General features: G+C 48.6%; 1 protein-coding gene across 1 annotated transcript in view; it reads left to right on the top strand.

Moving 5' to 3' along the window:
- Nucleotides 1-153: 153 nt before the first annotated feature.
- The window catches only part of LOC132764677 (espin), a 147,071-nt gene continuing 129,575 nt past the window's right edge, over nucleotides 154-17,649 (top strand). Inside the window, exon 1 of the mRNA XM_067472846.1 lies at nucleotides 154-605. Coding sequence (XP_067328947.1) covers nucleotides 252-605 — 354 coding nt within the window. The 5' untranslated portion in view covers nucleotides 154-251. The remainder of the gene's footprint in view (nucleotides 606-17,649) is intronic.

The raw sequence follows: 17,649 nt of genomic DNA on the forward strand, positions 1-17,649 counted from the left end.
CTCTTCTCCTTCTCCTCTTCTTACTCCTCCCCCCTCCCCCCCCCCCCAGCTGCCTGCTTGGCCTTAACCCGATCCCTTGATTGACAGCCGGGGCGAGGGGGCGGTCCCTGTGGCGGCGGAGGGGGGGGCGTGGCTTCCTTCCCAGAAGGTTCCCACAGAAGGCGAGAGGAGAGGGATGCGGGGCGGGCGCGGGTCCGGCTCCTCCGTCCTTCTCCTGGTTCTCCTTCTCCTTCTGTGATCCTCGCGTGGGCATGGCCTCCTCCTCGGTGGCCCCTTCCTCTTCCTCTCCTTCTTCCTCTCCTTCTCCCTCGGAGCGGGCTCTGCAGGCGGCGCGGCAGGGCGACGTGGAGGCGCTGCGGGCGGCGCTGGGCGAGGCGGGGGTGGCGACGGCGGCGGCGGGGCTGCGGGACCCGCTGGGGGCGTCCCCGGTGCACCACGCGGCCCGCGCGGGGAGGCTTCCGTGCGTGCGCTTCCTGGTGGAGGAGGCCGCGCTGGCCGGGAACGGGCGCGCCAGGAACGGAGCCACCCCCGCGCACGACGCCGCCGCCACCGGCAACCTGCCCTGCCTGCAGTGGCTCCTCACCCACGGAGGCTGCCGAGTACAGGTGAGTGCGTCAGGGCGGGGTTCGGGGGGTCTTGGGGGGCTTTTTGCGCCGTGGAAAAGGTCCGCATTTAGGGGTCTTGGGAGACTCCCCGTTGCGCCTTGGAAAGGTCGGGGTTTGGGGGTCTTTGGAGACTTTTGGGGGGCTATATGCGCCTTGGAAAAGTCCGCATTTAGGGTTCTTTGGAGACTCCCCCTTTGCGCTTTTGGGGAGCTTCTTTGCGCCTTGGAAAAGGTCCGGGTTTGGGGGTCTTTGGAGACTTTTGGGGGGCTTTCTGCGCCTTGGAAAAGGCCCGCATTCAGGGGTCTTTAGAGACTCCTCTTTCGCGCTTTTGGGGAGCTTGCAAAGGGCTGAGTTTGGGGAGTTTTTGGGGATCCCCTTTGGAGACTTTTGGGGAGCTTTCTGCGCCTTGGAAAGGGCTGAGTTTGGGGGTCTTTGGAGACTTTTGGGGGGCTTTCTGCGCCTTGGAAAACGCGTTTGGGGGTCTTTAGAGACTCCCTCTTTCGCGCTTTTGGGGAGTTTGCAAAGGGCTGAGTTTGGGGAGTTTTTGGGGATCCCTCTTGGGCCTTTGGGGAGCTTTGCGCGCCTTGGAAAGGGCTGAGTTTGGGGGTCTTTGGAGACTTCTGGGGGACTTTCTGCGCCTTGGGAAAGTCTGTGTTTGGGGGTCTTTGGAGACGTACGTTTTGGACTTTTGGGGAGCTTTATGCGCCTTGGAAAGGGCTGAGTTTGGGGTCCTTTGGAGACTTTTGGGGAGCCTTATGCGCCTCGGAAACGTCCGCGTCTTTGGAGACTCCTCTCTTGCGCTTTTGGAGAGTTTTCTGCGCCTTGGAAAGGGCTCAGTTTGGGGGTCTTTGGAGACTTTTGGGGAGCTTTATGTGCCTTGGAAAAGGTCCGCATTTAGGGGTCTTTGGAGACTCCCCGGTGCGCCTTGGAAAGGTCCGGGTTTGGGGGTCTTGGGAGACTTTTGGGGGGCTTTCTCCACCGTGGAAAGTCTGTGTTTGGGGGTCTTTGGAGACGTACGTTTAGGACTTTTGGGGGGCTTCTTTGCGCCTCGGAAAGGGCTGAGTTTGGGGGTCTTTGGAGACTTTTGGGGGACTTTCTGCGCCTTGGGAAAGTCCGCATTCAGGGGTCTTTGGAGACTCCCCGGTGCGCCTTGGAAAGGTCCGGGTTTGGGGGTCTTGGGAGACTTTTGGGGGGCTTTCTCCACCGTGGAAAAGTCTGGGTTTGGGGGTCTTTGGAGACGTACGTTTAGGACTTTTGGGGGGCTTCTTTGCGCCTTGGAAAGGGCTGAGTTTGGGGAGCTTTTGGGGATCCCTCTTGCGCTTTTGGGGGGCTTTGTGCGCCTTGGAAAAGGTCCGCATTTGGGGGTCTTTGGAGACTCCTCTTTCGCGCTTTTAGGGAGCTTAATGCGCCTTGGAAAAGTCCGGATTTGGGGAGCTTTGTGCGCCTCGGAAAGGTCGCATTTAGGGGTCTTTGGAGACGTACGTTTTGGACTTTTGGAGAGTTTGGTGCGCCTTGGAAAGGCCTCGATTTGGGGGGCTTCTTTGCGCCTTGGAAAGGCTCCAGTTTGGGGGTCTTTGGAGACTTTTGAGGGGCTTCTTTGCGCCTTGGAAAAGGTCCGCATTTAGGGGTCTTTGGAGACTCCTCTTTTGCGCATTTGGGGAGCTCTTTCTGCGCCTTTGGAAAGCTTTCTGCGCCTTGGAAAAGGTCTGAGTTTGGGGGTCTTTGGAGAGTTTTGGGGAGCTTTATGTGCCTTGGAAAAGGTCAGCATTTAGGGGTCTTTGGAGACTCCTCTTTTGCGCTTTTGGGGAGCTTTGTGCGCCTTGGAAAGGGCTGAGTTTGGGGGCTTCTTTACGCCTTGGAAAAGGCCTGAGTTTGGGGGTCTTTGGAGACTTTTGGGGGGCTTTCTGCGCCTTGGAAAAGGTCCGCATTTAGGGGTGTTTGGAGACTTCTGGGGGGCTATATGCGCCGTGGAAAAGTCTGGATTTGGGAGTCTTTGGAGACGTACGTTTAGGACTTTTGGGGAACTCGGTGCGCCTTGGAAAAGTCTGAGTTTGGGGGTCTTTGGAGAGATTTGGGGAGCTTTATACGCCTTGGAAAAGGTCCGCATTCAGGGGTCTCTGGAGACTCCTCTTTTGCGCTTTTGGGGAGCTTTGTGCGCCTTGGAAAGGGCTGAGTTTGGGGGTCATTGGAGACTTTTGGGGGGCTTTCTGCGCCTCGGAAAAGTCCGCGTTTGGGGGTCTTTGGGGACTCCTCTTTTGCGCTTTTGGGGAGCTCGTTGCGCCTCGGAAAGGCCCGAGTTTGGGGGTCTTGGGAGACTTTTGGGGAGCCTTATGCGCCTCGGAAAGGAGTCTCCAAAGGACTCCAAACACGGACCTTTTCCAAGGCGCAGAAAGCCCCCCAGTTTGGGGGTCTTTGGAGACTCCTCTTTTGCGCTTTTGGGGAGTTTGGTGCGCCTTGGAAAAGGTCCGCGTTTGGAGTCCTTTGGAGACGCCTCTTTTGCGCTTTTGGGGAGCTTTCTGCGCCTTGGAAAGGCCTGGGTTTGGAGACTTGTGGGGGGCTATATGCGCCTTGGAAAACGCGTTTGGGGGTCTTTGGAGACTCTTCTTTCGCGCTTTTGGGGAGCTCGGTGCGCCTTGGAGAGATCCGCTTTTGGGGAGCTCTTTCTGCGCCTTTGGTGCGCCTTGGAAAGGGCCGTTTTTGGGGGTCTTTGGGGACTTTTGGGGAGCTTTCTGCGCCTTGGAAAAGGTCCGCATTTAGGGGTCTTTTGCGCTTTTGGGGAGCTTCTTTGCGCCTTGGAAAGGGCTGAGTTTGGGGAGCTTTTGGGAAACCCTTTTGGGCTTTTGGGGAGCTTCTTTGCGCCTTGGAAAGGCCTGAGTTTGGGGGTCTTTAGAGACTTTTGGAGGGCTATATGCGCCTTGGAAAAGTCTGAGTTTGGGGACCTTTTGGGAAACCCTTTTGAGCTTTTGGGGAGCTTGGTGCGCCTTGGAAAAGGTCCGCGTTTGGAGTCCTTTGGAGACTTCTCTTTTGCGCTTTTGGGGAGCTAAATGCGCCTTGGAAAAGGTCCGCATTTAGGGGTCTTTGGAGACTTCTTTTTTGCGCTTTTGGGGAGTTTGGTGCGCCTCAGAAAGGTCCGCGTTTGGAGTCCTTTGGAGACTTGTTTTTTGTGCTTTTGGGGAGCTTTGTGCTTCTCGGAAAGGTCCGTGTTTAGGATTTTCTGGAGACTTTTGGGGAGCCTTATGCGCCTTGGAAAAGGTCCGTGTTTGGAGTGCTTTGGAGACTTCTTTTTGCGCTTTTGGGGAGCTTGGTGCGCCTTGGAAAGGCCTCAATTTGGGGGGCTTCTTTGCGCCTTGGAGAAGCCTGAGTTTGGAGACTCCTCTTTTGCGCTTTTGGGCAGCTCGATGTGCCTCGGAAAGGTCCGCGTTTGGGGAGCTCTTTCTGGGCTTTTGGGGGGCTATATGCGCCTTGGAAAGGCTTGAGTTTGGGGACCTTGCCCCCCAAAAGCGCAAAAGAGGAGTCTCCAAAGGCCCCCAAACTCAAGGCAGAGAAAGAGCCCCCCAAACTGAGGCCTTTCCAAGGCGCACAAAGCTTTCAAAAGGCGCAAAACATAAGTCTCCAAACGCGGACCTTTCCAAGGCGCAGAAAGCTCCCCAAAAGCGCAAAAGAGGTGTCTCCACAGGCCTCCAAATGCGGATCTTTCCAAGGCCCTTTTGACCTTTTGGGGAGCTTTGTGCGCCTTGGAAAAGTCCGCATTTGGGGAGCTCTTTCTGCGCCTTGTGCCCCTTGGAAAGGGCTCAATTTGGGGGGCTTCGTTGCTCCTTGGAAAAGGTCCGCGTTTGGAGTCCTTTGGAGACTTTTTTTTGCGCTTTTGGGGAGTTTCGTGCGCCTTGGAAAGGCCTGAGTTTGGGGACCTTTTCGGAAACCCTTTTCAGCTTTTGGGGAGCTTGGTGCGCCTTGGAAAGGGGTCTTTGGAGACCCCTCTTTTGCGCTTTTGGGGAGCTTTGTGCGCCCTGGAAAGCCCTGAGTTTGGGGGTCTTTGGAGACGTATGTTTTGGACTTTTGGGGAGTTTGGTGCGCCTTGGAAAGGTCCGCATTTAGGGGTCTTTGGAGACTCCTCTTTCGCGCTTTTGGGGAGCTCGGTGCGCCTTGGAGAGATCCGCGTTTGGGGAGCTCTTTCTGCGCTTTTGAGGGGCTTTGTGCTCCTTGAAAAGGCCCGCGTTTGGGGGTCTTTGGAGACTCCTCGTTTGCGCTTTTGGAGAGCTTGGTGCGCCTTGGAAAGGCCTGAGTTTGGGGAGTTTTCTGTGCCATGGGAAGGTCTGAGTTTGGGGGCTTTTTGGGAATCCCGTTTGAGCTTTTGAGGAGCTTGGTGCGCCTTGGAGAGATCCGCGTTTGGGGGGCTTCTTAGCGCCTTGGGAAGGCCTGACTTTGAGGGCCCTTTGGAGCTTTTGGGGAGCTTTATGCGCCTTGGAAAGGCCTGAGTTTGGGGGCCTTTTGGAGAAGCCTTTTTGCGCTTTTGGGGAGCTTTATGCGCCTCGGAAAGGTCCGTGTTTGGGGAGCTCTTTCTGCGCCTTTGGAAAGCTTGATGCGCCTTGGAAAGGCCTCAGTTTGGGGGGCTCTTTCTGCGCCTTGGAAAAGTCTGAGTTTGGGGGTCTTTGGAGACTCCTCTTTTGAGCTTTTGGGGAGCTTTATGCGCCTCGGAAAGGTCCGCGTTTGGGGGTCTTTGGAGACTCCTCTTTTGCGCTTTTGGGGAGCTTGGTGCGCCTTGGAGAGATCCGCCTTTGGGGAGCTCTTTCTGCGCCTTTGGAAAGCTTGGTGCCCCTTGGAAAGGCCTGAGTTTGGGGGGCTTCTTTGTGCCTTGGAAAAGGTCTGAGTTTGGGGGCCCTTTTGGGGAGCCTTTTTGTGCTTTTGGAGAGCTTTATGTGCCTTGGAAAGGCCTGAGTTTGGAGCCTTTGGAAAGCGTTGTGCGTTTTGGAAAGGCCTGAATCTGGGGGGCTCTTTCTCTGCTTTGGAAAAGTCTGAGTTTGGGGGCCTTTGGGGGAGCCTTTTTGTGTGCTTTTGGGGAACTCTGCGTGCCTTGGAAAGTCCTCAGTTTGGGGGCCTTTGGAGACTTTCATTTTGCGCTTTTGGGGAGCATTGTGCGCCTTGGAGTGAACCTCGTTTGGGGAGCTCTTTCTGTGCCTTTGGAAAGCTTTGTGCGCCTTTGGAAAGGCCTAAGTTTGGGGGGCTTTGGGGGAGCCTTTTCCCGCTTTTGGGAAGCTCTGCGCACCTTGGAAAGGGCCCCGTTTGGAGGCCTTTTGGAGACTCCTCTTTTGCGCTTTTGGGGAGCTTGGTGCGCCTTGGAGAAATCCGCCTTTTGGGGGACCTTTTCTTTGCACTTTTGGGGAGGCTTTTTGTGCATTTGGGAAGCTCTGCGCGCCTTGGAAAAGTCTGAGCTTGCGGCTTCTGTTTTGCGCTTTTGGGGAGCTTGGTGTGCTTTGGAGAGATCCTCGTTTGGGAAGCTCCCTTTGCGCCTTTGGAAAGCTTCATGCGCCTTGGGAAGGTCTGAGCTTGGGGGCCTTTTGGGGAGCTTTGTGTGCCTTGGAGAGATGCACCTTTGGGAAAGGCCAGAGTTTGGGAAGCTTCTTTGCGACTTGGAAAACGTCTTAAGTTTGCGGGCCTTTTGGGAAACTCATTTGCACTATTGGGGAGCTTGGTGCGCCTTGGAAAGGTCTGAGCTTGCGGCCTTTGGAGACTTCTGTTTTGTGCTTTTGGGGAGCTTTGTGTGCCTTGGAAAGGCTGAGTTTGGGGAGATTTTTGTGCCTTGGGAAGGTCTGAGTTTGGGAGCCTTTGGGGGAGCTTTTCTTTGCACTTTTGGGGAGACTTTTTGTGTGTTTGGGAAGCTCAGCACACCTTGGAAAAGTCTGAACTTGAGGCCTTTGGAGACTTCTGTTTTGCTCCTTTGGAAAGTTTTATGCGCCTTGGGAAGGTCTGAGTTTGGGGAGCTTTTGGGAAACGCCTTTGAGTTTTTGGGGAGCTTTGTGTGCCTTGGGGAGGTCTGAGTTTGGGGGCCTTTTGGGAGTGCTTTTGGGGAGCTTTGTGTGCCTTTGGGAAGCTCTTTTTGCGCTTGTGCGCCTTGGAAAGGCCTGAGTTTGGGGAGTTTTTTGTGCCTTGGGAAGGTCCGAGTTTGGGGGCCTTTGGGGGAGCTTTTCTTTGATCTTTTGCACATTTGGGAAGCTCTGCGCACCTTGGAAAAGTCTGAGTTTGTGGCCTTTGGAGACTTCTGTTTTGCTCCTTTGGAAAGTTTTATGTGCCTTGGGAAGGTCTGAGTTTGGGGAGCTTTTGGGGAAGCCTTTTTTGTGCTTTTGGGGAGCTTTGTGTGCCTTGGGAAGGTCCGTGTTTGGGGGCCTTTGGGGGACCTTTTCTTTGCAAAAGGGGAGGCTTTTTGCACATTTGGGAAGCTCTCAGCGCCTTGGAAAAGTCTGAGTTTGGGGAGCTATTGGGGAGTCCTTTTGAGCTTTTGGGGAGCTTTGTGTGCCTTGGAAAGATCTGAGTTTGGGGCCTTTCGAGACTTCTGTTTTGCGCTTTTGGGAAGATTTGTGCATCTTGGAGAGATGTGCGTTTGGGGAGCTCTTTTTGTGCCTTTGGAATGCTTTCTGCCCCTTAGAAAGGCCTGAATTTGGGGGGTCTTTTGGGAAGCCCTTTTACGCTTTGGGGGAGCTTTGTGCACCCCTCAAATGTCCGAGTTTGGGGACCTTTTGAGGAGCTATCGTCGCACTTTGGGGGAGTTCTGTGTGCCTTGGAGAAATCCGCGTTTAGGGCCTCTGGAGATTTCTGTTTTGCGCTTTTGGATAGCTTTATGCACCTTGGAAAGGTCCAGGTTTGGGGACCTTTTGGGGAAGCCCCTTTTTGTGCTTTTGGGGAGCTTTATGTGCCTTGGAAAGGTCCGAGTTTGGGGAACCAAACTCTGTTTGCCTTGGAAAGGTCTGATCTTGTGGCCGTCTGTTTTGCATTTTTGGAAAGCTTTGTGTGCCTTGGAAAGGTCCGAGTTTGGGGGTCTTTTTGGGGAGCCTTCTTGTGCACTTTTGGAGAGCCTTTTGGGAAGGTATTGTCGAAGGCTTTCATGGCCAGAAACACTGGATTGTTGTGAGTTTTTCAGGCTGTATGGCCATGTTCCAGAAGTATTTTCTCCTGATATTTCGTCTCCATCTATGGCAGGTATCCTTCCTTTTGGGGCGCTTCTTTGCTCTTTTGGGGAGTTTTATACACCTTGGAAAGGCCTGAGTTTGGGGACCTTTTGGGAAGTCTTTTTGTGTGCTTTTGGGGTCCTTTTTTGTGCATTTGGGGAGCTTTATGTGCCTTGGAAGCGTCTGAGATTGGAAAACTTTTGGGAAGCCTTTGTGCACTTTTGGGGTCCTTTTTTGTGCGTTTGGGGAGCTTTATGGGCCTTGGAAGTGTCCGAGTTTGGGGAATTTTTGGGAAGCCTTTTTGTGTGCTTTTGGGGTACCTTTTTGTGCATTTGGGGAGCTTTATGGGCCTTGGAAGAGTCCAAGTTGGGAGACCTTTTGGGAAGCCTTTTTGTGTTCTTTCAGGGTACTTTTTTGCACATTTGGGGAGCTTTATGTGTTTTGGAAGCATCCGAGTTTGGGGACCTTTGGGAAGGCTTTTTGTGTACTTTCGGGGTACTGTTTTGTGCTTTTGGAGAGCTTTATGGGCCTTGGAAGCATCTGAGTTGGTAGACCTTTTGGGAAGCCTTTTTGGGGTACCTTTTTGCATGACTGGGGAGCTTTATACACCTTGGAAAGGCCTGAGTTTGGGGATCCTTTGGGAAGCCTTTTTGTGTGCTTTCGGGGTACTTTTTTTGTGCATTTGGGGAGCTTCATGGGCCTTGGAAGCATCCAAGTTTGGAGACCTTTTGGGAAGCCTTTTTCGGGGTACTTTTTTTTTGTGTTTGGGGAGCTTTATGGGCCTTGGAAGCATCTGAGTTTGGGGACCATTTTGGGAAGCCTTTTTGTGTGTTTTCAGGGTACTTTTTTGCACATTTGGGGAGCTTTATGGGCTTTGGGGGGTGTCCAAGTTGGGAGGCCTTTTGGGAAGTCTTTTCGGGGTACTTTTTTGCACGTTTGGGGAGCTTTATGGGCCTTGGAAGAGTCCAAGTTGGGATATCTTTTGGGAAGGCCTTTTGTGTGCTTTTGTGGTACTTTTTTGCGCGTTTGGGGAGCTTTATCAGCCTTGGAAGCATCTGAGTTGGGAGACCTTTTGGGAAGCCTTTTTGTGTGTTTTCGGGGTACTTTTTTGCACATTTGGGGAGCTTTATGGGCTTTGGAAGCGTCCGAGTTGGGGACCTTTTGGGAAGCCTTTTTGTGTGCTTTTGGGGTACTTTTTTGCGCCTTTGGGGAGCTTTATGGGCCTTGGAAGCGTCCAAGTTGGGAGACCTTTTGGGAAGCCTTTTTGTGTGCTTTTTTGCGCGTTTGGGGAAGCTTTATGGCCTTGGAAGCATCCAAGTTTGGAGACCTTTTGGGAAGCCTTTTCGGGGTACTTTTTTGCGTGTTTGGGGAGCTTTATGGGCCTTGGAATTGTCTGAGTTTGGGGACCTTTTGGGAAGCCTTTTTGTGTTCTTTCAGGGTACTTTTTTGCACATTTGGGGAGGCTTTATGTGTTTTGGAAGCATCTGAGTAGGGAGACCTTTTGGGAAGCCTCTTTGTATGTCTTTGGGTACTTTTTTGCATGTTTGGGGAGCTTTATGGGCCTTGGAAGTGTCCAAGTTTGGAGACCTTTTGGGAAGTCTTTTTGTGTGCTTTTGGGGTACTCTTTTGCATGTTTGGGGAGCTTTATGGGCCTTGGAAGCATCCGGGTTTGGGGATCTTTTGGGAAGCCTTTCGGGGTACTTTTTTGCATGTTTGGGGAGCTTTATGGGCCTTGGAAGCATCCAAGTTTGGAGACCTTTTGGGAAGCTTTTTTGTGTGTTTTTGGGGTCCTTTTTTGCACATTTGGGGAGCTTTATGGGCCTTAGAAGAGTCTGAGTTGGGAGACCTTTTGGGAAGCCTGTTTGTGTGCTTTCGGGGTGCTTTCTTGTGCATCTGCGCACCTTGGAAAGGTCTACATTAGGGGACTTTCTGCACTTTTGGGGAGCTCTGTGCACCTTGCAAAGGTCCGAGTTTGGGGACCTTTCAGGAAGCTATTTTTGTGCTTTTGGGGAGCTCTGCGCGGCTTGGAGAGATCCCCATCTTTGGGCATTTCTGTTTTGTGTTGTTGGGGAGCTTTGTGCATCTTGGAGAGATCTGCGTTTGGGAAGCTCTGTGCGCCTTGGAAAGGTCCCATGTTTGGGGGGCCTTTTGGGAAGCCTTTCTACTCCTTGGAAAGCTCTGAATTTGGGGTCTTTTGGGAAGCTTTTGTGATTCTTTTGGGGAGTTTATGCACCTGGCAAAGGTCTAAATGGGGGGACCTTTTGGGAAGCCTTTTTGGTACTTTTGGGGAGCTCTGTGCCACGAGTTTGGGAAGTTTTTGGGGAGCTTCTTCTTGCACTTTTGGGAAGCCTTTCTGTGCGCTTTCGGAGTACTTTTTTCATGCTTTTGGGAACTTTATGCGCCTTGAAAAGGTCTGTGTTTTGGAGACCTTTTGGGAAGTCTTTTTATGCTTTTGGGAGATCGTTTTGCATTTTCGGGGGCACCCTGGAGAGATCCCATTTAGGGCCTTCTGTTTTGAGCTCTTGGAAAGGTCCGTCCGTCCGTCCATCTCTCTCTCTCCATCCATCCATCTATCTCAGTATCTGTCTGTCTGTCTATCTCTCTATCTACCTACCCACCCACCCATTCATCCATCTCTGTGTCTATCTGTCTGTCCGTCCGTCCATCCATCCATCTCTTTCTCTCTCTCTCTCCATCCATCCATCTCAGTATCTATCTTTCTGTCTATCCATCCATCCATCCATCCATCCATCCATCCAAGTATCTGTCTGTCTGTCTGTCCATCCATCTCTCTCTCTCCATCCATCCATCTCAGCATCTGTCTGTCTGTCTGTCTACCTACCTACCTACCCATCCATCCATCCATCCATCCATCCATCTCTGTGTCTGTTTGTCTGTCTATCTCTCTATCTATCTACCTACCCACCCACCCACCCACCCACCCATCTCTGTATCTATCTGTCTGTCTATCCATTCATCATCCATCTACCCACCCATCCATCCATCTCAGTATCTGTCTATCTGTCTGTCCGTCCGTCCATCCATCCATCTCTTTCTCTCTCTCTCCATCCATCTAAGTATCTATCTTTCTGTCTATCCATCCATCCAAGTATCTGTCTATCTGTCTGTCTGTCCATCCATCTTTCTCTCTCCATCCATCCATCTCAGCATCTGTCTGTCTGTCTGTCTGTCTAACTACCTACCTACCTACCTACCCATCCCACCCACCCATCCATCCATCTGTGTCTGTCTGTCTGTCTGTCTGTCTGTCTATCCATCCATCCATCCATCCATCTCTATCTGTCTGTCCGTTCGTCCATCCATCCATCTCAGTATCTGTCTATTTGTCTGTCTATCCATCCATCCATCTCAGTATCTGTCTATCTGTCTGTCTGTCCATCCATCTCTCTCTCTCCATCCATCCATCTTAGCATCTGTCTGTCTGTCTGTCTGTCTGTCTGTTTAACTACCTACCTACCTACCCATCCACCCATCCATCCATCTTTGTGTCTGTCTGTCTATCCATCCATCCATCCATCCATCCATCCATCCATCCATCCATCCATCTCTATCTGTCTGTCCGTTCGTCCATCCATCCATCTCAGTATCTGTCTATTTGTCTGTCTATCCATTCTTCCATCTCAGTATCTGTCTATCTGTCTGTCCGTCCATCCATATCTCTCTCTCTCTCTCTCTCTCTCTCTCTCTCTCAGTCCATCCATCTCAGTATCTATCTATCTGTCTGTCCGTCCATCCATCTCTCTCTTCTCTCTCTCAGTCCATCCATCCATCTCAGTATCTATCTATCTGTCTGTCCATCCATCCATCCATCTCTCTCTCTCTCTCTCTCTCTCAGTCCATCCATCCATCTCAGTATCTGTCTATCTGTCTGTCCGTCCATCCATCTCTCTCTCTCTCTCTCTCTCTCTCAGTCCATCCATCCATCTCAGTATCTATCTATCTGTCTGTCCGTCCATCCATCTCTCTCTCTCTCTCTCTCTCTCTCTCAGTCCATCCATCCATCTCGGTATCTATCTATCTGTCTGTCCGTCCATCCATCTCTCTCTCTTCTCTCTCTCAGTCCATCCATCCATCTCAGTATCTATCTATCTGTCTGTCCATCCATCCATCTCTCTCTCTCTCTCTCTCTCTCTCTCAGTCCATCCATCCATCTCAGTATCTGTCTATCTGTCTGTCCGTCCATCCATCTCTCTCTCTCTCTCTCTCTCTCTCAGTCCATCCATCCATCTCAGTATCTATCTATCTGTCTGTCCGTCCATCCATCTTTCTCTCTCTCTCTCTCTCTCTCTCTCAGTCCATCCATCCATCTCGGTATCTATCTATCTGTCTGTCCGTCCATCCATCTCTCTCTCTCTCTCTCTCTCTCTCTCAGTCCATCCATCCATCTCGGTATCTATCTATCTGTCTGTCCGTCCATCCATCTCTCTTTCTCTCTCTCTCTCTCTCTCTCTCTCTCTCTCTCTCTCTCTCTCAGTCCATCCATCCATCTCGGTATCTATCTATCTATCTGTCTGTCCGTCCATCCATCTCTCTCTCTCTCTCTCTCTCTCTCTCTCAGTCCATCCATCCATCTCGGTATCTATCTATCTGTCTGTCCGTCCATCCATCTCTCTTTCTCTCTCTCAGTCCATCCATCCATCTCGGTATCTACCTACCTACCTACCTTCCTACCCATCCATCCATCCCCCCCTCTCTCTCCATCCATCCATCTCTGTATCTATCTGTCTGTCTGTCCATGCTGTGGAATGCTGGGAGTTGTAGTTTGGCGAGTCTCTGGCCACCTTTGCTTTTGGGGAGGACTCCCATGACCAGTGATGGTTTGATTCCATCATTGGTGGAGTTCAGAACGACAAGATCAACCCCACCAGGATTGTGTTGCATGTCAATCAGCATTAATTCCATGGTGTAGAGAGGTGGACATTTGGCACACATGGGATACCTTTGCATGGGGTGCATAACGTGGTCCTGTACCCACAAAGGGAGACACAATCTGATCCCTCCCGACAGATGGCCATCCAGCCTCTGTTTAAGGAGACTCCACTGAACTCCCAGGCAGTCCAGAATTGGAAGGGATCCCCAAAGGTCACCTGGTCCAAACCTTTATCCAGCCACAAAGGGAGGCACAATCCGATCCTTCTCGACAGATGGCCACCCAGTCTTTGTTGTTGTTTCAAAAGGTTTGCAGAAGCCTCCTGCCACCCTTACTCTCAAGCCGCTTTCCACAAACAATCTGTTACCAAAATGACGAAGGAACGGCTTGAGGGAGGAGAGCCATTGTTTGTTTGTTTACATGTTTGTTTATGCTGCTCAGACAACAAGAGTGCCTCTGAGCATGCATAAAGGGCCCCTCCAGCCTCCCTCCCAACTCTGTGACTTCTTGTAGCTATTGATTTGTCATTATTACTTACGGATTATTATTTTTAATTAGTAGCGTTGACGTTTCATTCTGTGTCCGCATTGTATTGACGTTGTTGTTGTTGTTGTTACGAAATCTCCCTCATATAGGAGACGTGCTGTGTGCCTTTTCCTATTCAGAGCCAGTTCTTATTTCAGCATGTTTAAGGTAATTACGACCAGTCTGTAGAAGGGTTGGGCTGAATGGCCTTTGGGGGTCTCTTCCACCTCTAGGATTCTATCCATCCATCCATCCATCCATCCATCCATGCATCCATCTATCTATCTATCTGATTATCTATCTATCTATCTATCTATCTATCTATCTATCTATCTCTTCGATTATCTAGCCATCCATCCATCCATCTCTCAATCCATCCAACAATCCCTCTATCTATCTATCTATCTATCTATCTATCCATCCATCCATCCATCCATCCATCCATCTATCCAACCATCCTCCTAGCTATCTGTCCATCCGTCCGTCCGTCCATCCATCCATCCATCCATACATCTATTCATCTGTCCGTCCATCCATCCATCCATCCATCCATCTATTCATCCGTCCATCCATCCATCCATCTATTCATCTGTCCGTCTGTCCATCCATCCATCCATCCATCCATCCATCCATCCACCCATCCATCTATTCATCTGTCCGTCCGTCCATCCATCCATCCATCCATCCATTCATCTGTCTGTCCATCCATCCATCCATCCATCCATTCATCTGTCCATCCATCTATCTATCTATCTATCTATCTATCTATCTATCTATCTATCTGTATGTCTGACTGTCCATCCATTCATCTGTCTGTCCATCCATCCATCCATCCATCCATCCATCCATCTATTCATCTATCTTTCTTTCTTTCTTTCTTTCTCTTCAATTATCTATTTATCTATCTCTTTGATTATCTATCTATCTATCCATCCATCCATCCATCCATCCATTCATCCATCCATCTATCTATTCATCCATCCATCCATCCATTCATCTATCCATCTATCATCTATCTATCTATCTATCTATCTATCTATCTATCTATCTATCTCTTCGATTATCTATCTACCTACCTACCTACCTACCTACCTATCCCCCCCCCCCCATCTCTGTATCTGTCCATCCATCTCTATCTCTCTTTCTTTCTCTCTTTCTTATTTATTTTGGGGTTAGAATAGATGACCCTTGGGACTTTTTCAACTCTATATGTTTCCATCATCTGTCTATCTGTCTGTCCGTCCATCCATTCATTATGGGTTGGACTGGATAGCCCACCTCTAGGATTCTATCCATCCATCCATCCATCCAAGCATCCCTCTGTCTATCCATCCATCCATCCATCCATCCATCCAGTCATCCCTCGGTCGGTCGGTCGGTCGGTCGGTCGGTCAGTCCGTCCATCCATCCATCTATCCATCCATCTCTCAATCCATCCAACAATCCCTCTATCTGGATGGCCTTTCGGGGTCTCTTCCACCTCTAGGATTCTATCTATCTATCTATCTATCATCTATCTATCTATCTATCATCTATCTATCTATCTATCTATCCATCCATCCATTGATCGATCCACCCAGTCATCCCTCTGTCTGTCCGTCCATCCGTGCATCCATCCCTCAATCCATCCAACAATCAATCTATCTATCTATCTATCCATCCATCCATCCATCCATCCATCCATCCATCCATCCAAGCATCCCTCTGTCTATCGATCCATCCATCCTTCCATCTATCCACCCATCCATCCCTTGGTCCATCTGTCTGTCTGTCTGTCCGTCTGTCCGTCCGTCCATCCGTCCGTCCGTCTCTCAATCCATCCAACAATCCCTCTATCCATCCATCCATCCATCCATCCATCCATCCATCCATCCATCCATCTATCCAACCATCCTCCTAGCTATCTGTCCATCCATCCATCCCTCTATCTGTCTATCTATCTGTATGTCTGACTGTCCATCATCCATTCATCCATCCATCCCTCTATCTGTCTATCTATCTGTATGTCTGACTGTCCATCCATCCATCCATCCATCCATCCATCCATCCATCCATCTATCCATCCATCCGTCTATCTGTATATCCATCTGTCTCTCTATTTTTATCTGTCTATCTTAGGGGTTGGACTAGAAGGCACTTGTGATCCTATCCATCTATCACTCTATTTAATCTATCTATCCATCCACCCAATTATCAATCTATCCTATCTCTATCTATCTATCTATCTATCTATCTATCTATCTATCTATCATCTATCCTATTCATCTCTCCTATCTGTCTATCTATCTATTCATTCATCTATCTATCCTATCTCTGTATGTATGTATGTGTCCATCTATCTATCTGTATCTCCTATCTATCTATCCATCCATCCATCCATCCATCCATCCATCCATCCATCCATCTATACATGTATCTACCCATCCATCCATTCATCTTATTCATTTATCCTATCTATCTATCTATCTATCTATCTATCTATCTATCTATTGATATAGCTTATCTAATCTGCCTGCCTATCTATCTATCTATCTATCTATCTATCTATCTATCTATCTATCCATCCATCCATCCATGTATTCTATCTATTTCTGTCCATCTCTCTGTCTCTCTCTCTTCATCCATCCATCTCTGTATCTATCTATCTCTGTATCTCTGTATCTATCTATCTATCTGTCTGTCTCTCTGTCTATCTATCTATCTATCTATCTATCTCTCTATCTATCCATCCATTCATCCATCCATTTATCCATCCATCCATTCCTCCCTCTCTCTCCATCCATCCATCCATCCATCCATCCATCCATCCATCCCTGTATCTATCTGTCTATCTGTGTATCCATCCATTCATCTCTCTGTCTCTGTCTCCATCCATCTATCTCTGAATCTTTTTATCCTATCTATCTATATGTCTCTCCTCTGTGTGTGTGTATCTTTCCACCCATCCATCCATCTATGTATTTATCTATCTATATCTATCCATCCATCCATCCATCCATCCATCCATTCATCTCTTTCTCTCTCTCTCTCTCTCTCTATCCATCCATCCATCCATCTCTCTCTCTATCAATCCATCCATCTATCTATCTATCTATCTATCTATCTATCCATCCATCCATCTCTCTATCAATCCATCCATCTATCTATCCATCTATCTATCCTCTCTATCTTATCTTTATCCATCCATCCATCCATCCATCCATCTATCTATGCATCCATCTATCCTATCTCTCTCTCTCTCTATCCATCCATGTATGTATGTATTTATCTACGTATCTGTCTATGTATCTGTGCATTCATCTATCTATCCATTCATCCATCCCCCTCTCTCTATCAATCCATCCGTCCATCCATCAATCCAACTATCTGTCCTATCTATATTATATCTATCTATCTATCTATCTATCTATCTATCTATCTATGTATGCTATTTTCGGAACCTTCTTATTTTCTTACAAGCATTTATTTCTTCTGGCTATTTACTATGATGGTTCACTCCCTTTCTCTCTGAGCTCCCAAGATTTGGGTTTGGAAAACAATCTGGACACCTGGGAATTTTAATGAGCAGTCAGATAGGGAATTGAAGGATAGGCGGCTGGAGATAGACAGCAAACTCAGTGTTTACGTCACTCTGAAATACTTCGTCGGATAAGGGGTGAATGTGGGGGAAAGCAAAACCAGTTTCTGAGTTTTGGGATATAAGGTTTGCTTCAAGGGGAAACCTGTTAGATCAGGCAACGTTTGGAAACCAAGTTCATGTGCCATGGAATTCCTGTTCAAGGGGTCTTGTTCCTGTGGAGAATTTTAGCCTTTTGGATTCTTATTTTCTTACAAGCATTTATTTTTATTACTTTTCAGAACCTTCTTATCTTCTTACAAGCATTTATTTCTATTACTTTTCGGAACCACATTTTTTTCTTACAAGCATGTATTTTTATTACTTTTCAGAACCTTCTTATTTTCTTACAAGCATTTATTTTTATTACTTTTCGGAACCACATTATTTTCTTACAAGCATTTATTTTTATTACTTTTCGGGACCTTCTTATTTTCTTACAAGCATTTATTTCTATTACTTTTCGGAACCACATTATTTTCTTACAAGCATTTATTTTTATTACTTTTCGGGACCTTATTTTCTTACAAGCATTTATTTTTATTACTTTTCGGAAGCACATTATTTTCTTACAAGCATTTATTTTTATTACTTTTCGGAACCACATTATTTTCTTACAAGCATTTATTTTTATTACTTTTCGGAACCACCTTATTTTTTTACAAGCATTTATTTCTATTACTTTTCGGAACCACCTTATTTTCTTACAATCATTTATTTTTATTACTTTTCGGAACCTTCTTATTTTCTTACAAGCATTTATTTCTATTACTTTTCGGAACCTTCTTTTTTTCTTACAAGCATTTATTTTTAATACTTTTCGGAACCTTCTTATTTTCTTACAAGCATTTA

This window comes from Anolis sagrei, chromosome 13 (genome assembly GCF_037176765.1).
Source record: "Anolis sagrei isolate rAnoSag1 chromosome 13, rAnoSag1.mat, whole genome shotgun sequence".
Classification (NCBI taxonomy): Eukaryota; Metazoa; Chordata; class Lepidosauria; order Squamata; family Dactyloidae; genus Anolis; species Anolis sagrei.